The sequence below is a fragment of the Corvus hawaiiensis genome, chromosome 7 (assembly GCF_020740725.1).
Source record: "Corvus hawaiiensis isolate bCorHaw1 chromosome 7, bCorHaw1.pri.cur, whole genome shotgun sequence".
Lineage (NCBI taxonomy): Eukaryota > Metazoa > Chordata > Aves > Passeriformes > Corvidae > Corvus > Corvus hawaiiensis.
Window position 1 is genome coordinate 5,345,455 of NC_063219.1, and position 23,028 is coordinate 5,368,482.

At 42.2% G+C, this 23,028-nt stretch overlaps 1 protein-coding gene and 1 long non-coding RNA gene across 6 annotated transcripts in view; one reads left to right on the forward strand and one right to left on the reverse strand.

The window, feature by feature from the left end:
- Positions 1-2,959: 2,959 nt before the first annotated feature.
- LOC125328937 lies at positions 2,960-15,256 on the reverse strand. Of its 2 annotated transcripts, none has more exons than XR_007204965.1 (4): positions 12,375-15,256; positions 10,513-10,614; positions 8,149-8,380; positions 2,960-7,411 (listed from the first exon to the last, which is right to left on the reverse strand). It is a non-coding gene; the product is annotated as an uncharacterized LOC125328937 (long non-coding RNA). The 2 variants fall into 2 exon arrangements; XR_007204964.1 differs by having other exon boundaries at positions 8,149-8,419.
- Positions 15,257-20,148: 4,892 nt separating this feature from the next.
- The window catches only part of NCKAP1 (NCK associated protein 1), a 62,166-nt gene continuing 59,286 nt past the window's right edge, over positions 20,149-23,028 (forward strand). For all 4 annotated transcript variants that reach the window (XM_048308619.1, XM_048308620.1, XM_048308621.1 and 1 more), the window contains exon 1: positions 20,149-20,351. In XM_048308619.1, coding sequence (XP_048164576.1) covers positions 20,244-20,351 — 108 coding nt within the window. In that variant the 5' untranslated portion in view covers positions 20,149-20,243. The remainder of the gene's footprint in view (positions 20,352-23,028) is intronic.

The window sequence follows — 23,028 nt, forward strand, 5'->3', positions numbered from 1 at the left end:
CGTTCTTAGGTTTTTATTTTCCTTCTGGTCAAACGAATAATAAAAATGAGTAAGATCAACATTATGAAGTTTAAAAATTCCATAAAATCATATTTTATTTACATAAATCCTTGACTCCAGAGGCTACATCTGTGAACTTTGAGAGAATGTATATTGCAGGTGACAGAGTAAAGCAAACTTGTAAGTAGTGTTGATGGGGTAAAAACTACAATGTTAACCAAGTTTGTAATTAAATGTTACATGTATCAGCAAAGAAAATGGTACTTCTGGGATATTTTTTTTCTGTGAGGACTGAGACAAATGTATCAACATTTGGAGGATCGCTGAAAGTATTGAAAACCGGGGTTTCAGAAAGAAGAGAACTGGTAACTTAAAGGAAACACATTTTTAGAAAAAGAGGTGACATCTTGGAACACACCCACATAGGCACACTCAGAAAAAACTTTTTTTTTTTTTTTATGGTATACTCCAAAGAATGACCCAGATTGACCTGAACTGTCTCTTAGTGTTTCATTCTTTTCTTTTTTTCTTCAATAACCAGACAGACTGAAAGGTTAGGGGGTTTTTAATTATGTCTTCTCTTTGGGCATTTCAGTAAAAAAATTACAGAAGCATTTTGCTTGAACTCAAAAGCTGTTCCTAAGCTTACCTTACTTTATCATTACTTTTAAATTAGACAAAAGTTTCCATTCTGATTGCCTATTAAAGTAATTGATTAATTATTTGATTGTTTTTATATGAAATTAGTTTCTATATGTGGACCATAAAGGAAGTTTGGGATGATGTAGCCATGTTTTCTGATTTACTTTAGAAAAACTTGTAAATCATTTAGACTTAAATTAATGGTATAAAACTAGATTTGGATGTCATTTTGAATAGATTTGATGTAATTAATTTACTATCTTGTTAATGTCTTAATTAGGAAGGTTTCTTTCCTTTGGGACTATCTTGTAAAAACAAGTCATGAACAGTATTTCCTTTCTTCCTTTTCCATCCCACATTTTTAACCACACTGTCAAAATCATCAGAAGGTCACCGAAGAACAGTCCTCAAATGTCGAAGATTTCCATTCAAGTTTGATTGACAGGACAAATGTCCTACCAAAAAGGCCATCTAGTATTTGGAGTACCAGTCAACGACTCTTTGTGAGCAGCACTGAGTGTTCTTGGCTTCATCTTAATATTAAAATGTCACAATTTTTCATGAGATGTAATGGCTGTTTTCTGTCCAACTCTAAACAATGAGCTTCATTAATTGAAGCAGATGAAATCTCTGATGCTACTTTGCTAATTGCATTCCTTGTTAATTCCTCTTTAATTCAGCAAGTTGAACAAGAGACTATTTTTGTCATGAACACTATAAAGAGAAAAGAGTTTTCTGGATTAGACATGATTATTTTGTGTGAGTAACACTTGCTAGATCATTAACAATTTTATTATCAACATCAAAAATTATTGCAGGGAAAACAAACCAAAACAAACCGGGAAGATATATATTATGACTTATACCTATAAGCCAAACTTTTTTCAACCATGTTATAAGATATTTATGCTATTAACATCCTTCAAAAAAATTTAAAAATTAAAAAACCTTTAACACTACAACAACAACTACAACAACAACAAAACCCTAAACATTTTATCACTAGAGAAATGTATGTGGAAAGCTCTAAATGCAGTAGAACTAATCCGTGTAAGGAAATCCACTAGTAATGATTGTTATCGATCTTCTGATGAATGGTTTTATTACTTGTTAGGAATCCTTAAAATTGTGGTTTTGTTATTTCACATTCTGCTTTGTAACTCTTAACAATATTACTTATGTTGAAAAAACAAATTTTAAATACACAAAATACAAGTTGTTTGACTCCTCTATACAGCAAATTCTTTGATATCTAGTCCTCTGCTTCAGTAAAAGAAGTTATGCAAATCGTTAGGAAATAAGTACTTTTGAAGTATTCATGCTTCCTGTAGGAAAGTTACTGTACCAGGTTTCCCCATAAGCAAAATTTTCTGCATCTTACTTCAAAGAAGAACTCAAAATAGGCTATTTGAACAGCTAAACTTAAGATGCCGATTCATCCCATCTGTTTTTATTGAGTGACATAAGTTTGATGGCCGCACATGATTTTTTATTGTGGTAATCTTAATAACCACTGAACTTCAATTCTTAGCTACAATTATTTGAGGTATGACCTTTATACTCCTTAGTGTTCACAGCCTTATCCTGTCCTTCTACCTTTCTCCACACACAGGGTTTCACACAGCATATTGGGATAGAGTTTTGTCATATCATATTCCATTTCTGGTGTAAGTTTTGTATTTCTGTGCTGTGTGAAACAACTGGGGATTTTTATACCCTCAAAAAAATTCATGTTTCTTTTTCAAATGGAAAAACATTGTAGATGGAAATGTGGAAGATAACTGTAGTGGGTTTTCAATCTTTTTCCCCAGATCAATCATAGGTGTCACAATTTGGGTGGTACTCATGTCATCCTTCTGCACTAGCTTCCTTTTTGACACCCACTTTATCTCTAAAAATCTACAGTTGCACTGTTCTGTCACATGTAAACCTCTAACTTTTAAAGATCCTCACTGTCTGGTAAATGTGATTTCCAGAAACAGTGGGGGAAACCCTTCATTCTTTGGATGTTTCTTGATTCAAATTTTTCTCCCTTAAATATAAGGTAAGTTTAAGGCAGGGTTGTTTTGGTTTTTTTTAGTCTTTGCTGGATGGATCATAAAAGCTACTGTATTTTAAAAGGGACATGCTATTCCACTGGGTTCTCATGAAAGAACAGGAGAGGAGGGTAACCTCTATAGGTTATTTTTGTACATTTACAACTGTAGCCACTTGTGCCACCCCACTAGGACAGAAGTGTAACACAGGCTGAAGAAAGTAGATCAGAGCACAGGAGCTTATATGTGCCTGATGAGCGGGAAAGACTCCACTACTAGAATAAGTAGTAAAGGAGATATGTTTATTCCAGCACTGGGACACGTGGGGCATAGCTCCTCCAAAGTCATGCATACCGACAGCAGCATTCAGCTTGGTATATATCAGGTTACAAGTTCCATATTCATTGAGTTTCCCAATATGCCTATACATATTCATCACCTAGCCCCGCCTAGCCTCGCCTCGTATTACAATGAGCCCAAAAGTCATTTATATCCACGTTGCGCTTGTGCAGTGTTGTCTGGTGGTCGTGGGCAGGGGTCTCCGAGATGAAATAAGAGTCTTCCTCAGATGAAGTAAAGAGTCTTCCTCATCCTGAACTTTTCACCTTTCCTCCCTGTGCATGCTCTTTATTCCCCTGGGCTAAGTCCAAACTTCAAGACTGGTTTGAGTTAGTTTTAGGTTAAAAACAGGATCTTTGGTCAAGATTCCTTCACCTTATCAATAGTCTCATATCTTCTCATCCTGCTTTGGTAGGCACAATAAGTGTTGGGCAAGCAGTATGCATTGCTTCTAACAAACCAATTCTTAGTAAATCATTTAACCTCTGCTTCCCCATCCTCCTGATTCAGTCCCCCCTTTTCTAAAGAGTTAGTAAATTCTTTTACTAATTCATAAATTCTTTTCCTAATGATTTTTTTCGGTAGGCATCCCTCAATGCTTTTCCATGTGTGTTTGACAAAGCAGTTAAAACTGATAACCTTTTTAGTACTCTGTAGTTCCAAATAAGCAATGTGATAGCACAAGGCAGGCACTAACCAAGGTTCATAAGACAATTATGGGGTGACATAACGTATTTAGGATAGCAGTTGCAGTAGGTGACCACCCGAAAAGCGAGTCCCACCAGTTATGACTTGCATCTTGTTTTACTCTTTGCAAGATTCTGCTGATTTCTTGTGTGTCATGATGGATGGTGATTAAGGTCTTTTTCCCGTTTCTTTGGATTTCTCCTAAAATCTCAATTAGGTCCTGATGTTTCACTAATTGCTTTACTAATGTTAGGTCCATCCCAATAGGTGTGGGTAGCAATTTATGGTATATGGTGTAGTTAGACCTTATCAATTGATGAGACACAACTGGTGCTAAATACAAAAAGTCACACCCAACAATCTTGGTAAACTTACTAATACAAAAATTAGAGTGATTCCTGGCAGCTATATTTATATTATCTATCATCATAAAAGTGCAGATAGTTCTTAAGCACACACAGCCTTGGCCAATACATACAAGTACAGTTTTTGGTGAAGTATCTGGGTGGATCTCAAAGTGACAAATGCCTTGTTCTGCATAAAGACATATGTCTTTGTCATCAAGTGTATTAGTTTCACAGATAAATCCTTGTTGTTCCCGTGTGATGCAAGATTCTAAATTTACTGTTTGCCATTTTCCTCCTACCATCCGAGCCCATACTCTATGTTCAGAGGGGTGAAAAACTGTTCCTTCATAGTTTAGTCCCAATGCAACAATAGGATGAATTACATAAACTGTGGCATTACGTATAGTAAGCGCAAAGGCAGTAGCTTATGTTAGTCATTGGGTCATAGGTGAAATTTACCAAGGTCCACCAGGATTGGAGCTTTCTTTCTAACTTAGTAGCATTATTCCGAACAGCTCCTCGGATTTCTATAGGGAAAACGCCTTCATTACCTTCTCTTATAATTAAGGAAGCTGTGGACTGCATCCATAATTGAGCTTGTATGCAGCTAAGGGCTAATGAGACATTGTCCCGAGCTGTGCCAAGTGTGCTTAATATCAGTTCGTGGTCCAGGTCGCTGATATTTGCGAGGTCTGGGAGTATTTTTGAGACTTGCCACTGGCTGTTTCCTAATGCTAATAGGGAGGATTGTAGGGGCTGTTTTAATTTGGTCAGGTCACTGGTTGCCGTGGCCAATTTATTCATCAGTATCTCTGAATCAATTCCATTTATGACTCCCAGTCCTGTTCCCAGCATGTCAGTCATGTCTCTCCGCATTCTGCCTTTGAGGGGTGTTTGCTTTTGCAGCCAGGCTGTCCACCCTTCAAAGGATGTTTGTATTAAAGGGGAGCAGGCTGGTTGGATATCAGAAATGTTAATTTGCATTAGTAGTTCTACGTGCTTAAGAGACCACTCTGGATTAAACAGCAGTAATTGCTGGCCTGTGTTCCTCACTACATAGGAGCCAATCTCATAAACTTTTGGCTCAAGTTTAAGTGATGTGACCTAGGTTTGGATCCGATTGCTGGTGTAGGTCATATTAGGCCTAGCCATGACATTTATCTGGAATTTGAATGAGAGCCCATTACTGTCCTGGCCCCAAAGACAAACTACTTCAACTGTCTGTACTAATGTAAAATTATACCAACAATCTACTTCACTTGAATGACTACAGATTTCATTATGTTTGTCTGTAGGAGTAGTTGAGACACTAATTTGGGTTGCTTTTTTTATGAGTAGTTCCGTTAATCATTCGGCCTCCTATTTTGATTTCTTCTCCTACAGTTCCCTGAAGCTGCCAAGTTCTTTGTTGTTTTTCCCATTCTTGCTTTGTATACACTTGGTTTCTGTGCATGACCACAGTCAGCAGGTTTAAATCTTTTAAATCAGAATATTTCCCCATGAGTCCAGTAAACCGCATAAAGGCTTGGGACCATATGTCTTCTCTCCTATGAATAACTTCCCAACTGGAAGCTACAATTATGACTGTGAAAAAAACAATTTTCTGGGTTATACTTGCGTGCCACCCTGACATTTTCATTTTGTTCGGGTAAACTTCAGTTTCAGTTCATCATCCCCAGGGGTCACTTTCCAAGGGGCCTCTGGAGCCTTCTTTACTCGGGTGTGGTGAATCCAGGCACTCTGCTCTCTGATCTTAATCGCGGTGTAAGTGGTGAGAAGCACCTGGAATGGTCCTTCCCACTGTGGTTCTAGAGTCTTTTCTGTAAGAGACTTAATATATACATAATCTCCAGGCTGAATGTCATGTACAGGACCGTCCAAGTCTCAACTTCAAGTTCCAGCCACATGTTTTCCAATTTCTCTAAGCTGTTTGTCTAAAGCAATCATATAGGTGGCTAGCGTCTCTTCCCCTATTTGGGTAGATATGCCTTTCTGTACGCCATATGGCCTCCCATAAAGCATTTCGAAGTGGCTTAGCTTTTCTTTAATTCTGGGCTTGGTTCGAATTCGTAACAATGCAAGTAGAAGAGATTGGGGCCAGGGTAGGTTAGCTTCTTGCCCTAATCTCACAATTTACTGTTTAATCAAATGATTCATTTTCTCTACTTGACCACTCGACTGGGAGTGGTATGGAGTGTGGAGTTCCCAATCTATGCCTAAATGTCAGCTAGTTTGTTATACCACCCCTGAAATAAAATGAGGTCTGAGGACACTGTGGCTGGAACTCCGAAGCGCGGTATTATTTCTTGTAGTAACACTTTGGTTACTTCTCGAGCCTTAGCAGTTCTAGTAGGAAAAGCTTCTGGCCATCCTGAAAAAGTATCTGTCAGCACTAGTAAATATCAATACCCCCCTTTTCTTGGAAATTCTATAAAATCAATTTGCCACTGCTGTCCAGGCCCATGGCCTCTCCCAATCTGGTCCATTTTTGGTTTGGGGGTATTTTTGGGATTAGTCTGGAGGCAAAGGTTACACTGTCGAGTTACTTGCACAACAGTTTCGTATAAGCTTCTAGCAATCATTTTCCCAATTAAGTAGTTATATAAGGCATTTGTTCCCTGGTGTGTTTTCTGGTGCTCCTCCCTAACTACTGACCATAGCAAATGAGAGGGAATAACCACTTTTCCTTCTGCAGTGATAGCACATCCCTCTTGGTTAAATGTTCCCCCTTCATCTTTAATCAATTTCTTGTCCTTTTTATCATATGTTGGCTTACTCTCTAGGGAAAGTTGTCCATCTGGGATCAAGGCTCCAGTTGTTGTTACCTCACCTTTAGCTCCTTCTTTTGCTTCTCTGTCCGCCAGTTCATTTCCTTCTTCCAATTCTGAGCTCACCTTCTGATGTGCCCTTATGTGCATGATTGCTACCTTCTCAGGTATCTGGACTGCTTCCAACAGTCACATTATTTCTTGTGCATGTTTGATGCTCTTTCCCTGTGAATTTAACAGTCTTCTTTCTTTCCAAATGGCACTGTGTGCGTGTACAACTCCAAATGCATACCTTGAGTCTGTATAGATGTTTATTTTCTTTCCTTTTGCTATCTCTAAGGCACGGGTTAGGGCGATTATTTCAGCCTTTTGTGCACAGGTGTTTGTTGGCAGGGGTCCAGATTCTATCACCTCGCGGCAGGTGGTAACTGCGTACCCAGCATGCCGCTTTCCACTGATGACGTAGCTGCTCCCATCAGTAAACCAGGTCTCTGCATCTTCTAAAGGGGTATCCTTTACATCCGGGTGGCTGGAGTAGGTGGCTTCGATAGTTTCCAGGCAATCATGGCGTACCGGTTCTCCTTGATTCCCACTAAGAAAGGAAGTTGGGTTGACAATGTTAGTTACCACTATTTCTACATCATCTTGTTCCACCATGATGGCTTGATATTTCAGGAACCTTTGTGGGGAGAGCCAGTGACCACCTTTCACTTCCAGCACTGTGGACACTGTGTGGAATACCAGCACAGTAATTTTCTGACCCAAGGTGAACTTGTGTGCTTCTTGGATGTTTAGCACGACTGCTGCAATGGCTCTGAGGCATCCAGGCCATCCTTTGGCTGCTGCATCTAGCTGCTTAGAGAAATAGGCAACTGCCCATCAGTAGGGGCCCAGGTCCTGTGCTAGTATTCCCAGGGCGATCCCTTGCTTCTCATGGGAAAATAGAAAGAATGGCTTACTCACGTCTGGAAGTCCTAGAGCTGGAGCTGACATGAGGGCATTCTTTAGCTGGCTGAAGGCCCGCGTGGCCTCCTTTGTCCACTGGAGATCTCTGCTTTCCTTTGTAATGAGCTCATATAGTGGTTTCACGAGCAGCCCATAATTGTAAATCCACAGTTTGCACCATCCTGTCATCCCCAGAAAAGTCCATAACTCTTTCACTGTCTGGGGCTTTGGGGTTTGGCATATCGCTTCTTTGTGGTCTTGCCCTAAAGTTCGCTGCCCAGCACTGACTTCATAGCCCAGATAGATCACTTTTTGTTTCACCACCTGAGCCTTTTTCTTAGATACCCTGTACCCTTGGAGTCCCAGGAAGTTTAAGAGGCTTACCATCCAGGCTACGCAAGCTTTCTCTGTTTGGGTAGCTATTAGAAGGTCATCCATGTACTGCAATAGCTTCCCTTCTCCTGGTGAGGCTTCTCAGGACTCTACGTCTTTTGCGAGCTGTTCTCCAAACAGGGTGGAACTGTTCTTAAATCCCTGGGGCAACACGGTCCATGTGAGCTGGGTTTTGCACCCACTCTTAGGGCTTTCCCATTCTAATGCAAAAACTTCTGGCTGACTTCATGGAGAGGGAGGCAAAAAAAGGCATCCTTTAGATCTAAAACAGTAAACCAAGTTAGCTCTGGTGTTAAGCATGTTAACAGAGTGTAAGGATTCACTACCACAGGACAGAGATCTTCAGTTATCTTGTTAACAGCCTGCAAATCCTGTACCACCCGGTAAGACCCATCAGGTTTACGGACAGGCAGGATAGGAGTATTGAAATCAGACTGGCACTCTTTTAACAATCCCAACTGTAAGAGTTTTTCAATTATTGGGCTAATTCCTCCTCTGTCTTCCCTTTTGAGGGGGTACTGTTTAATTCTGACTGGTTGTCTTCCCTCTTTGAGTTTGATGTGTATTGGGGTTGCATTTTTGGCTCTCCCAGGTACATCTGTGGCCCAGACTCCTGGGAACACTTGACTCATTCTCTCTTCTCTAATTTCCTTTGCAGAGTCTTTGGTTGTTAATATTAAGCTCAGTATCTCCACATACTGTTGGTCTTTTACCTCCAGAATAATTCCCCCATTCCTAAAAATAATGGTTGCTTGTAATTGTTCCAATAGATCTCATCCTAAAAGTGCTTTTGGACAACTGGGTAAATATAAAATCTTGTGAATACCTCATTGTTTCCCAATTTTATGTTTCAACAGCTTGCAAAAATAAGCTTTTTCAGATTGACCAGTTGCTCCATGTACCACAATAGTCATCGCCCACAGGCATTAAAGCTTTATTTAAAACTGAATATGCTGCCCCCGTGTAGGTACAAAAATGCTGTTAGCGAGGATTTTCTTGTTATTTTTCTAAGTCTGTGAGAGACTTTTCTCTCTCACAGAAGAGGTAGCAGGGAATGTAAACAACCAAGCCACCTGCAACCTTGGAAAGTCTTGTTTATGGTATAGTAGAAAATATTTTGATAATGGATGTTTTAGGATTTTGGCCAATCACCCCCAAGGGGTGGCTGGTCTTTTGTCCAATTAGACTATGAAGAAAAAAGTCTATAAAAAGTTTGTAAAATAATTAAATAAATCAATCTTGCTGCACAATTCCTGCCTGCTGGATCTTCTCCTCCTCCTCCTCCCTATGGCTGCAGGACACGGTGATATACCGTAGGAACCAGGCCAGCGGTAATACCCCCGTATCAACCAAAAATTCTATTTCTTTTTCCTTTTCCCCTAGCTTCATTATAACCAGTGGATCTGCTAGGGTAAAATCCCCCAGTCCTCTTTAATCTTCTTTCACATGTGCAACCGCCCTCCATCTTTCTTGGTCTCCTCTGTTCTGGCGGTCTTCTTGTCTTCCTTCTGGGCACTCGTTTTTCCAATGACCAAACTTCCCACAAATTGCGCATTGATCTTTACCTAGCTGGAGTGGGCCCTGTCTGGGAGGTCCTTGTCTGGAGGGTCTCTGTCTAGGTTTTTCTCTATTTCCTTCCCTTACTACTGCTACTAATTTCCTCATCCCTTGCTTGTAACTTTCTTCTCAATTACTGAATACCCTCCAAGCTACATCTAATAGAGTTTCCAGGCTCCTCCCTTCTGGCCCCTGAAGTTTTTGCAATTTACATCTGATATCTCCCGTGGATTGTCCGAGAAACAAGGATACAAGCTGTTGTACCCCTACCTCGGTCTCAGGATCCAGCGATGTATTGCAGCACATTGCGTCTCTCAGACGATCCAGGAATTTGGATGGTGAGTCGGAAGGACCCTGCCTTGCTGCATACAAAGCTGACCAGTTTAGGGTCTTGGGAATAGCCCTTTCCATCCTTTTTGCTATCCATTCTTGATAACCTTTTAATTTCTCTAATTCAGCTGTTCTATTTGGACTCCAGTGTGGTTCCTGGAGTGGGAAGTAATCTTTTGTATCTAATTGTTGTGTTTTGTAATAGTCCTCTACCAGGTCTCGAGCCATTTTCAAAACTAACTGTTTCTCTGTGTTTGTTAGTCCACCCAATAATAATTGTATATCAGCCCAGTCTGGATTATGCTGTTTGATTATAAGTCTCAAGCGTTCAGCGGTACCCGCTGGATCACTTCGGTAATTTTTGGCAATGTTATACCATGCATCTAGGTCAGCAGTAGAGAAAGGTATTCTAATCAACATTGTATTCCCATCAGGTGCCACTGCCTCTCTCAGGGGCACCATCAGTACCTGCTTCCTGGTTCGGGATGAGACAGGACTGCCCGGGGGAGAGGGGGTTGGCATTGGTGTTCCTTCCGAATCTGCATCCTCTTCCCTTCACCTAAGGGGAGGCTTAAGCAAATCGGTTAGTTCGTCATCGTCTTGTCCCTGAGCCGCTGCCTGATAGACTTTGTCTGACCTTGTGCATCTCTGACCTATACTGCACGACGAACAACACCACTTAATTCTTCCTCAGCCTTTTTTATTTTCTTTTTCTATAGCTAACACCATAGGATCACTGGGGAGTTTAATTCCACAATCTCTCTGCCATTCAGGGTGATTTTGGAGAGAGAAAAATGCATCAGCATAGGAAACTTCTTCCCATTTACCTTCCCGTCTCAGAAACAGCATTAACTGTAGCAAGGTATTATAATCTAGAGTTCCATTAGATGGCCATTTTGCTCCATTTTCTAATTTATACAGTGCCCACCATTGGGTACAATATTTTATAAGAGTTCTTTTATTTTCTGTGCCTCCAGTTCCTACTATCTCTTTCCAATGTGCCAAAACACAGCCAAGTGGGCTTGCTCTGGGGATTTCCTTACTCTGTCTGGTTCCCATCCTATTCAGAGTTTGAGTTCACTCAAATACTGTGCCACCCCTTTGGGGTCGCCTGTATAGTGATAAGCCACTCTTTATAAATTCTCCTATGCCTTCTGCCAAGCCTGCTTCGCTGTCACTTGAAATCTTCTTCAAAAGTCTTTACTACCTCCTCCCAATCTGTTTCTAGCACACTATTTTAGGAATGTGATGCTCCTTGCCACACAAAAGTTTTAAAACAAAATGTTCCTTGCTTTGCCAGCACTCCGGGCACAGATCTTTGCTTGCTAAATAAATAGAATTGTAATGTCTCTGACTTCTACAAAATCCACACTGAGCTAAAACCCACAGATGGTGTGGGGCTGGAGTCTTCTTATACCCACACACAAAGCAGGGAGTCCCTTTTACCACTCATGCAGATAGGACACATGAACGGAAAGAGTCGGGGCTATACCTCTACCATATAACTACTGAGGGAGGGGGCAACGACCTCCCTCCCTGCTTAGCCACTGTTGTTTCTATCTCCGTCTCCTAGTTTTATCTCGCTTCCACCCAAACCTTTCTTCACACTCTCTCACAGTTCTTTCCCAGTTTTCTTCCTGAACCTCCCAAATCTCAGGTACCAAATGTGACTTTCCATACACAGTCTTTAAAATCTCAGGCTCAAAATCAACTTCACTAGAGTACCCCTGATAGCACTGAGAAGTGCCGCCTGGCAGAAGAGCAGTACCACCTCCTTTTACAAACTTTACACTGTATTAATACCCATGCAACATGCCACCCTCCCATTGAATAAAAAGTTCTGACACATCCACACAAACAATCTATTCCACGTACTCTTTCAAGCCCTAAATCCTCTGCTGCTGGTTGTTCCCAGTCTAAAGTCACTAATCTTCCTGCAGAGGTTCTGTATATTCCCTCTAAAGGAACTCGTTCGCCTCTCCTCTCTAGCCAATGTCCTATTGGATTTATAAATTCCCACAAATCCAAACCGAACCACTGAGGGGGAGGGGTTCTTCTAAACTCTTGCCTAGCCACAATTCCAAAATCAACAATCAAGCACCACCCCAAACAAATGCTTCAATACTACACACTCAAATAACACACGGCAACACGCACGTCTCCAATTTACAAATGAATAGGTGAGCTAATATACAGCCACATACACATAAAAGCAATCCAACAACAACCAATCCAACACAGACACAAAAAAAGCAATCCAACACAGACACATAAGCAACACAGCAACATTCAAACCAGCTACTAGTAGCAAAAATGTTCACAACACTCACCTGTAATAGCTTCAGGGTCCTGCTTATATTTTCCCAACATGGTAACAAGTTCCGGCGGGACCCCCCTGGAATCACCCGATCCACTCTCAGGATTGCTGGCAGCCACTCTGGCGGCTGGAAATTCCCCCTGCTGGCTCCTGTAGCCAGTTGCTTGCAAGCCCCACCTTAACCTCACAGGGACTATGATGTGCGCGAGACGTCTCCTCGCAGCTTACCAGCAGTCCTGGCCACGCGTTCGACTTACAGGCACTCTAAATGCAAAACATACCATTTTATCTGCAGTTTCAGCAGATCGTTGTCCCTCCATCGCAGTGAGCGAGCCGAGGGGCGGAGTTCCTCCAGGAAAGCCCTGGGGTATGCCTAGGACGTCCGCTCCTCAGCCGATCCTGCGATCAGACGGAGTTTCTCCTGGCTGGCCCACCAAAATGATGAGCGGGAAAGACTCCACTACTAGAATAAGTAGTAAAGGAGGTATGTTTATTCCAGCACTGGGACACGTGGGGCATAGCTCCTCTAAAGTCATGCATGCCGATAGCTGCATTCAGCTTGGTATATATCAGGTTACAAGTTCCATATTCATTGAGTTTCCCAATATGCCTATACATATTCATCACCTAGCCCCGCCTAGCCTCGCCTCGTATTACAATGAGCCCAAAAGTCATTTATATCCACGTTGCGCTTGTGCAGTGTTGTCTGGTGGTCGTGGGCAGGGGTCTCCGAGATGAAATAAGAGTCTTCCTCAGATGAAGTAAAGAGTCTTCCTCATCCTGAACTTTTCACCTTTCCTCCCTGTGCATGCTCTTTATTCCCCTGGGCTAAGTCCAAACTTCAAGACTGGTTTGAGTTAGTTTTAGGTTAAAAACAGGATCTTTGGTCAAGATTCCTTCACCTTATCAATAGTCTCATATCTTCTCATCCTGCTTTGGTAGGCACAATAAGTGTTGGGCAAGCAGTATGCATTGCTTCTAACAAACCAATTCTTAGTAAATCATTTAACCTCTGCTTCCCCATCCCCCTGATTCAGTGCCTGCCGAAAAAGGCTCTGTAGGTACCTGAAGGCAGTTAAAATTGTAGGCCCAACAGAAGACCTACAGTTTTTCTGTGTGCAAGAACACCATAATAGGGGCTTTGCCATCTGTATTCCAGCATCAATGCACAATATTTTGAACACATCCCAGTTTCAAAGAAGTCAGAGATTGCTCTTTGCAAACTGAGTATTTGTGTTTTTTCTGGTCAGTGGGCAGTTAGCATAGTCTAGCTCATCTTTGTGACAAAGATTTGAAGGCCATTAAGCATTCTGTGTATAATTAGTGGCCTCATAGAAATCTTGGAGATCACCACTGGGTATACTTGACTCTTCAGCCTGTAGGGAAACTGCAAATAAAATGCCCTTTTCTAATCTAGGTGGACTCCTAATCCAGTGCCCTTTCTGATTTCAGTATTTGCCAGGAGATTTTTAAAGCTAGCAATGTAATGCCTGCTTAGAAATCTAATTTAAGGTCTACAACTGTATCAGTTCAAGAACTTAATTTAGTTGTGTAGCTCATTCTGACAGCCCTCCTAAATTTTGTTTCATAGCCGGTGGGAAAAGTCTAATCTGTTTGCTCAATGGTTTCTGCAGGAGTTAATTGTAATCCAAACTCTGAAACTAAACAATTGAATCTTGATTCCTCTTCTGCTCTAAAAGTAGGCAGTGCCTCAGGCTGGAACAGGCCAAATCTTAGCCCACCAATGCCTTCTAAGTTCATTCTGTTTAGCCATGCTGATAACTCACGTGTAAACAAATTTCTTCTTGCAGTCCCAAACTTCTATAGCCAGCAGGCTGACATTTGATTAGCCAGTTAAGCATCGTGGGTTAGTAATGGACCTGGGACATGCTGAGAAACCTGGCTCTCAAATCTTGGTAACAACCTGCTTCTCTACTGATCGAGACTCATTCGCATAGTGTTGGGCTAGTAGTCCTGGAGCAGAGTTGTCATACTTGTCCCTCCGGTATGAGCAGGATTGCTCGTGCATTCTGGAACTGGCAGGCATCTGCACTTCATGAAAGAATAGCTGCTATGGTATTTATCATCTGTTTCAAAATTACTTTGCACACCTCTTTTATGTCCTCCCTCTCCTACATTCATGTTCTTTTAAGTTCAAAGGTCTGGTATCTCTGAACAACTGCTGTGTTCATATACAACCTCAGCTAAAAGGATGCCAAGACACACACATAATTGAGCAGGGACTTGGCACATGTATGAGCTTGCATGTTAAAGGGAGAGTAGATTAAAATAATGCCCAAATATCTTTAAAGTGAGGAAAGAAGAGAACATGGGAAATTGCAGTTATGCTGGCTTTATGATGGATTAAATAGTGAAAAAGGTTTGGATTCATCCAGAAAATTATAGATTGAAGTCTAATGGATCTGTCAGCTTGGTTTAGTGAGGATGATAGGTCTTTTGAACCTGTTGCTTCTTTACATAAGATTAAAAGTCTGTCTGATAAAGGCAACTGTATTTTTCAATGCTACTTATGTTTTTAGGGTCTCTCAACAATCTTATAGCCTTTGTATGGTAAATTATTCAGCTTGTGTGCTTTTACATGCAAGTTCAATAATGTCATAAATACTTATGTATTATTAACAAATAAATACTAAGACATGACCAAAATAATTGGGGTTATGGTGACGATATAAAAATTCTGGTATGTTAAAATTACAGTTTGTCTTCCTGTTTTGAATTATTTCTACCTGAAAAGGAAATATTGAACAAGACAAGTCCATAAAAATTGTTTCCTGACTTCTGTTGGCCAAAGGTGCAGAAGTCATGCAATGGGCTGTGCTAAATTGCTCATGGAGAATTGTACTAGTTTGAAAACAAACCAGTAGGAGGCACCAAGTCAGAATAACAATTTAATAGGGAAATTTAAAAAAAAAACAAAACAGGCAGAAAACACTGGGTTAAACTGACAGAGTCAGGATACAACCTGATGCACTGTTAGTCAGGGTGGCGGTAGCAGTCCGATAAAATGGTGGCTGCAGTCCTCCTGAAGTGCTGGATGTGGTTCTGTTGAAGCTGTGGTCCTGTAGAAGGGTCTGCTCTTCCTCAGAAAGTCCAGTGGTGGCTATGTAGCTCTTGTCCTCTGGAAATCCAGTGGAAAGGTTGTCTGTAGTGTTTGGAATCTCAGATTATATCCAGGATGGAATGCTTGGTTCCTCCTTCTGGGTGGAGCATCTCACAATGGGATGATGAGTCATGTGGCAAGGCATTGATGGACCATTAACAGAAAGATAGTCTGAGGGGAGGAGGCAAGGAAACACTGCCCCACCTGGTTTCAACAGCTCCTGAGGATGATAATAGAATACACTGCAACCCAGGACAAGAATGCAGTTGATGATTGCCGTTTCACTGAAAATCCTGGCCAGCACATGGCCATTTCACATGAAAATCCAAGCCAGAAGTTAAACTAAGGAAAAACAGACAGGAAAGGAAAAAAAATATATAAATACTACTACAGAGAAGTAAGTTAAAATTGTAGCAAAGACTTAGGTGGCAACATAGCCTACTCTGCAGTAGTAAGTTGCCCACTACAGGTTTTAAAATAGCAGTGCTAGAAAACTATAAATCCCGTTGTACTGTTCAGCCTGGAGAAAAGAAGGTTGCACAGAGACCTCATAGCAGCCTTCCAGTATCTGAAGGGTCTAAAGGGAAGCTGGAGAAGGACTGTTCCTCAGGAACTGTAGTGATAGGACAAGAGGGAATGGGTTCAAAATGAAATAAAGGAAATTTAGATTAGATACATAAGAAATTCTGTAGTGTGAGGGTGGTGAGGCCCTGGCACAGGCTGCCCAAAGAAGCTGTGGCTGCCCCATCCCTGGAGGTCCAAGGCCAGGTTGGATGGGGTTTGGAGGAACCTGGTCTGGTGGAAGGTATCCCTGCCCATGGCAGGGGTTTGGAACAAGATGATCTTTAAAGTCCCTTCCAACCCAAATAATTTTATGATTTTCATTACTGTCTGAAACCCCCATAGCAAATTAAACCCTGTACTGAACAGATTACTGACTTTAAAAGGACCAGAGTTGAGCTTGACCCAAATCTGAAGTGCTGTTTCAAACTTGCCCTGAACTCATACTTCTGGAATAAAAATAGAAAGCTGTTCAAATCTTAATCATTAATAAATCATCGAGGAAATAGAAGTTGTTTGTTTTAAAAATAATTCTTAGCCTTACTCTCTTGTTCATTTAATTTTACCACACTTGTAAGAGCTGTGCTATTACTGACAAAACTTTTATTTCAACGTTATTGCTATTCTTGCTTCTAGACTGGTGAACACATATTGTGTAGTGCAGACATTTTTATCATCTAATATCCAATAAATTTTCCTACTGGAAAATCTACATATATTCCTGAAGTTTCTACATAAAATTGCAGCAAAAGTAGTATGACAACACAGGCTTAACACTGTTGCCATTAAAATTGGTGACAAAACTGTGGAGTGCTTAAGTACACACATTGACATTGACCAACAGCATTGTTAAAAGTCTGTGTGTAACCATGTTACAGCGATAATTCAGATCATCTATTTAGTATTAGGTCTGTATCATGGCATAGTATTAAAAATTCCTTGTGTCAAAAGTTCTTTTGTACTGATATTGATCCTTTCCCTATTCCAATATTCGGTATGTTTTCAAGAAATGCAGATAACTTGGCAATATTTACATTAAAAAAATTATAGTAACTCAAGGTGCTCCTTATAATAGGATCTTGTAAACAGGCTGCTGAATAATGTGAGAGTTTAAAAACAGGATTCTACTACTAAGGGGAGAGTTAGTAATTTTTCCCTTCTGTGCCTTAGCCTGTTATCTATGCAGCATGGATACGTCTCAGAGTAGTTACAAGTAGTTACAGAGAGTTTGAGAGTTTTCCAGTGAGCTCCGTTAAGCACAAGCCTTATCAAATCAAGTAGCTCTGACTCCAGTGTGATCTGTAGTTTTTCTACTAATTCCAGAGGAAGAAAGATTAGGATGTTAGATCATAGATGTTTCAATACGACACACAAAAACTCACAATGAATCAGCTCAGTGATGTCATTCCACTTGCTTGGCCATATATAAATTACAAATTCTGTGATTGTTACTGTTTGAAACTTCCAGAATATCCAATATGGCTAAAAATAATTGATTATGAAATTAAAAATGGGATGCTGTTGTGTTAGCTATAGGTGTGTAGGTGAGAAACAAAAAAAGTAGTAGTATTTGTTCTTTAATGACTTTAAGCTGAAGGAGGGTAAGTTTAGATCAGATATTAGGGGCAAACTCTTTACTGTGAAAGTGGTGAGGCACTGGAACAGGCTGTTCAGAGAGTCTGTGGATTACCCATCCCTGGAGAGGTTGAACGGAGTTCCTGGTCTAGCGGAAGGTGTCCCTGCCCATGGCAGGGGTTTGGAACAAGATGATCTTTAAGGTCCCTTCCAACCCAAACCATTCTATGATTCTTATTTTGCAGTACAACTACGTGAGAAACATCTTTGTTTCAACTAGAAATATTACAGTCGATACTTCAAAAAATAATTTATAATGGAAGGAAGATGCTTTGTGGAAAGTATTACTACAGATATTCATTAAATCACATTAAATCATATAGCATTTTATGCTTTATAAATTTAAATAGCAATTTGAATATTTTTGATGTTTTCCATAGACTCCAGTAGTGAAAAGTCAGGTCTAACAGGTCTGACCTAATTAATCATTACAACATTGTTGCTAGGTACTCCTGACTCTTGGACACGAAGCTGAGAAATAAAATCATCTGATAAAGGCCAATGAATGAGTCAATAGCAGACTTCAGATTGGAACTCTAAGTTCTTGCTTCCTGGTTTTATTCTGAATCATAAATTGTCTTGTAATTGCTAAAGTGAAGAGAGAGGTCAGTAACAATTTAACTACATTCAGGCTTCTCACATTCATTTCTATGCTTTCCAAAAATAGATTAAAACATCTGAAAGACTGAGACTGTCTGATTCTGATTTCTAGTGCAAAAATGTGAACTGAAAATGAAATAGAAGTATTATTACGCAAAAAACGAGCACAGATGGTGGTGCCACTATATAAAAAAAATGAGATTAGAAGGTTAATTCTTAAGCCTGTCTCTCATTCCCTAGACTGGGAATCCCTGCATCCTAGCTGCAATCATCCCTGCATCTCTGCGCTGCAATCATCTCCCTAAGAGGTTACAATAAGGGATGGCTCTTCTGGAGGTCTCTTGTTGATATTCACGGCATAGAAATGTCATCATTCCTTAAAAATATATGCTTTTAATTTCCGTGGCTTCAAGTGAAAAAAATAGCAGCGATGTGACTCATCTAGTTGGTGATATGGTGTTTCTCTGAATTTGCTGTACACTGGTCTAGAGCAACAGCTCAGGGGGATGGCAACAGCCCCAGGGGTATCCCCAAGTTCTTCCCATCACAGAGATGTGATGCTCTGGTGCTGATGGAAGTGCCCTCAGAAAACAAGGGTCACCAACAGTGACAGTGTGTCAGTATTACTCTGTGCAGTGGTCTGCTGGGCCCCAGTTCTTAATTTCAGTTGGTTAAGTAAAAAAATCAAAGAATCTTTAAGGTTGGAATAGACCTTTAATATGATCCAGTCCAACAGTCAATCCAGTACTGCCACTGTAACTCCTAAACCACATCACCCACTGCCAGATCCAGATGACTCTTAAACACCTTCAGGGACGATGACTCTACCATCTCCCTGAGCAACCTATTCTAATGCCTGACTACCCAAACAGCAAAAAAATGTTTTCTAATGTCTAATCTGAATATCCCCTGTCTCAGTTTAAGGCCATTTCCTCTCATCCTCTCACTGGCATGGCAGAAGAGACTGACCCCGACCTCACTCCACCCTCTTGTCAGGGAGTTCTAGAGAGCGTTGGGGTCCCCCTGGAGCCTCTTCTTCTCCAGGCTAAACAACTTCAGCTCCCTCAGCTGCTTCTCATGGGAACATGAGCTCCAGACCCTTCACCAGCTTCCTTGCCCTGCTCTGGACAAGTTTCAGCACTTCAATATCTTTCCTGAGCTGAGGGGCCCAGAACGGGACACAGCACTTGAGATGTAGCCTCACCAGTACCAAGTACAGAGGCATGTTCACTTCCCTGGTCCTGCTGGCCACACTGTTCCTGACACAAACCAGGTGCCATTGGCCTTCTCGCTCACCTGGGCTGGCTCAGGTTCACCACATGCTGGCTCAGGTTCAGTTGCTGTTGACCAACACTCCCAGGGCCTTTCCCCTGGGCAGCTTTCCAGCCACTCTGCCCCAGTCTGTAGAGCTGTATGGAGTTATTGTGGCCAAAGTGTAGGACTTTCATTGTTTAAGTAAAAAAATGGAGTTGATTAAATTAAAAAGGGAAGTTGATTAAGTAAAAAAATGGGGCTTTCATAGACTCACAGAATGGTTTGAGTTGGATGGGACCATAAAGACCATCTGGTTCCAACTCCCTGCCAGGGACAGGGACAGCTTCCAGTAGGCCAGGTTGCTCAAAGCTCCATCCAGCCAACACCTCCAGTGATGGGGCATCCATAACTATATTCGGTATAAACCTTGAAGGAAAACGGACGTTCTTCACTGTTTCGAAGCACACCTTGGTATTCTACCCGAAACCCCCCTCACATATCCATCCGTGCCCCCAAACCTGCGGGAACCGGGGAACGCTCAGCACGGGCGCCTCCACCGCCCGCCAGCAGGGGGAGCCCGAGCGCCGCCCCACGTGACCTGTGCCCACGCCCCGCGGAGGCACTGAGCGCCGGGCCAGGCGGAGAGGGAGCGCCGGGCCAGGCCGGCGGCCGCGGGGCTGTGAGCGGCGGTGGGGGTAGTGGAGGGCCAAGATGTCGCGGTCCGTTCTGCAGCCGAGCCAGCAGAAGCTGGCGGAGAAGCTCACCATCCTTAACGACCGCGGCGTCGGCATGCTCACCCGGCTCTACAACATCAAGAAGGTGCGGGGGGCCCCGGCGGAGAGGGGGGTGAACGGGGAACCGCCCCGGCGCGATCCTCACCGCCGCTCAGGCCGGCGCTCCGCTGGGCTTGCGGCTGTGCCGGCGGCCTAGCGGCGGGGCCCGGGAGGCTAGGCGGGAGCCGCGTCGCCGCCGCCCGGCCCGGGAAGGGAGGGCCGGGGCTTTCGTGCGGCCGCCGCATCGATACCGGGAGAGAAGGATGAAGGAATGGAGGAGGCCGGGCCGATCCTCGCGGCGCCCGCAGGAGCGGGGCCTGGTCCCGGCGCGGCCCCCGGAGCCGCTGCCGCCCCGCTGCCGTGCGTGACTCACACGAGCGGGCAGCGCCGCGGGGCTTTTCCCACGCCAAAACCTGTCGCTACCGAACGGAAAAAGAGGTTTGGGGTAAAATTCGTAATGTTGATTTCGATAAGTTCGAGGCCCGCCGTTGCTTAGCATCTCTCGGCGTGAGATGGAGCGGGTGTTTGGGGCTGCCGTGGTTGCTGGAGCTGCTCCCCGGCTGCCGAAGGAAGTGGATCGGTGTTGGCCTGGGTGAGGTGGCTCGGCGGTGCAGGAAGCTGTAGGTCTGGATGTTGAGAGAAGGATGGGTCACGCCTTCGTGCTCGGTTAATTTCTCTTCTGGAGGTAATCGTTATGTTTTCCTGTAGGAAAGAATGTAGTTCATGGCCACAGAATCATAAAATTATTTGGGTTGGAAGGGGGCCTTGAAGATCATCTAGTTCCAACCCCTGTGCTGGGTGCTTGTATCCTTCCCAGCTTCATTTTCCTAATGAGTGAAATATTGTCTGAAAGTGTATGGCCCCTCAACCCACCTCCAGTAATGAATACTAGTTAGGATTTTATTGCTTTGCCTTGAGCACAATTATTTGAGAGGTTTTTCTTATTTCAAAGAAAATGCTAGTTATTACCTTCAAGTACACCTTTGTGGGTTCAGCACATTAAAACTTCAGTGCTGTTCCCATGCTGGCTTCAGCTGAAGTGGCAAAGGGAGATTGAGAGTTTTAGGTATTTACTTGGTCCTCTGACTTCTGGACCCAGGTTTCTGTCAGGAGTGGCCTGACTGATCTGAGGTAAAGGATGTGTTTTGTCAAAGTTTTGCTCATATGGGAGACCAGAGAAGTAAGGACTATCAAGTGCAGTGTTGATTTTAATTAAGATGGTTTTTCAGGGAAAAAACCCAACAAACCAAGTGATTGAAGTATTTATAAGTCAGTATTAATCCAAAGCCATTTCAGTATTTGATGTGCAATTGAGTGTTTCTACAAATCTTCACTGACATAAATAAAGCATTCTGACTAGGTGATTACAAGTTCCTGTCTTTCTGAAAGGTTCCTTTTAGTCTGTAGTTTTGTACATTGGAAAATCACTTCAGTTTAATAATGGTAACAATATAATTACACTTCTAACAAACAGAAATTCACAATTTATGGGGAAAACCATAAAAATGAGGAAGTTGTTTGTGTGTGTGCTTGTTGCACTTTGAGAGAAATATATCAGGTGAAAATGAGCAAGGGGAATTTCTCCTGAGCACAGCCCTGCTTTGTGGGACAGGAAACAGGACTGGAGAAATTAAACCTTGTCTTGATAGCTCTGCCTTAGCCATTGTGAGTCTGGGCTCTGTTTTCATTCCCAGTGTTCTGATATAGGGACACTTACTCCTGTTAAATGATCCAGTGCCTACAGACATGTTTCTGCTTGGCATGTTTGGATGGCGGAGTCCTGAGCATGTTGGCCCATATGGTGGTAGCCTCTGCTGTTACTTATGTCTAGGAAGTGATGCAGGTGGACAGGCTCTCTGCAGGGGAGCATCAGCACTGGGGATGTCACCACTTTTTCCTGCAAATGCCAAGAACCGAGTCCAAAATTGCTAGGTCTTGGATACAGAGAGAGAGTAGGCATGACCAAGTGGCTTGATTATTGTGTCATGTGTAGTTTTGCAAATACGGAGATGTCCCAGGCACAACTCTTGTGTATTCATGTAGTGATTTGTGATTCAAATAGTAGTTTTCTTTAGCTGCAGTCAGTACTGCTTGACAGGGGTAACTGGCTAGCTCAGATGGTGAGCCCAGAAGTCTTGGGATTGACTGTTGTATTGTGAGTCTCTCTTCAGCCCAGCTGCAGCATCACTGACTGCTTGGAACACTTCTGTTTATTTCTTTTTTTTTCCTCTCTGTAAGCTATCAGTTCCAAAGCTGCTGTTTAAGATTCTGTCATAGCTGCCTCTGTTGAAGATGATACTGAAACTCAAGCTATTTGATAACCACACAATATGTGGGTTTGCGGTTAAAGGAAATGGTTAAGACATTTTTAATAAGAGGAAGTGAGAGGTTGAAGTATATGTAGCAGCAGTAGAGATTGCTGTAGATGCTGTCTAGAGAGTACAGATTTTCAAGGATTAAGAATTTTCTCAACTATTAGAATCAAAGCAGGAAAATTTTACTTCCCAAAGAATCGCAGAAGTTGTTAAAAGCAGTTAGAAACACAGATTTTTTTATACTTCATCTTCCTATACAAATTTCAGTTTTGTTGCTGTTGTGCTTATAGCTTATAATTGTTCATAGTTTCCTGTTTACTGACCTTCTGTGCCACTGTTGTCTTTTGAAACAGTTAAAAATTCATTGTTTTTAAGACAGAGTGTGTGGCTGTTTGGTTTTTTTGCCTC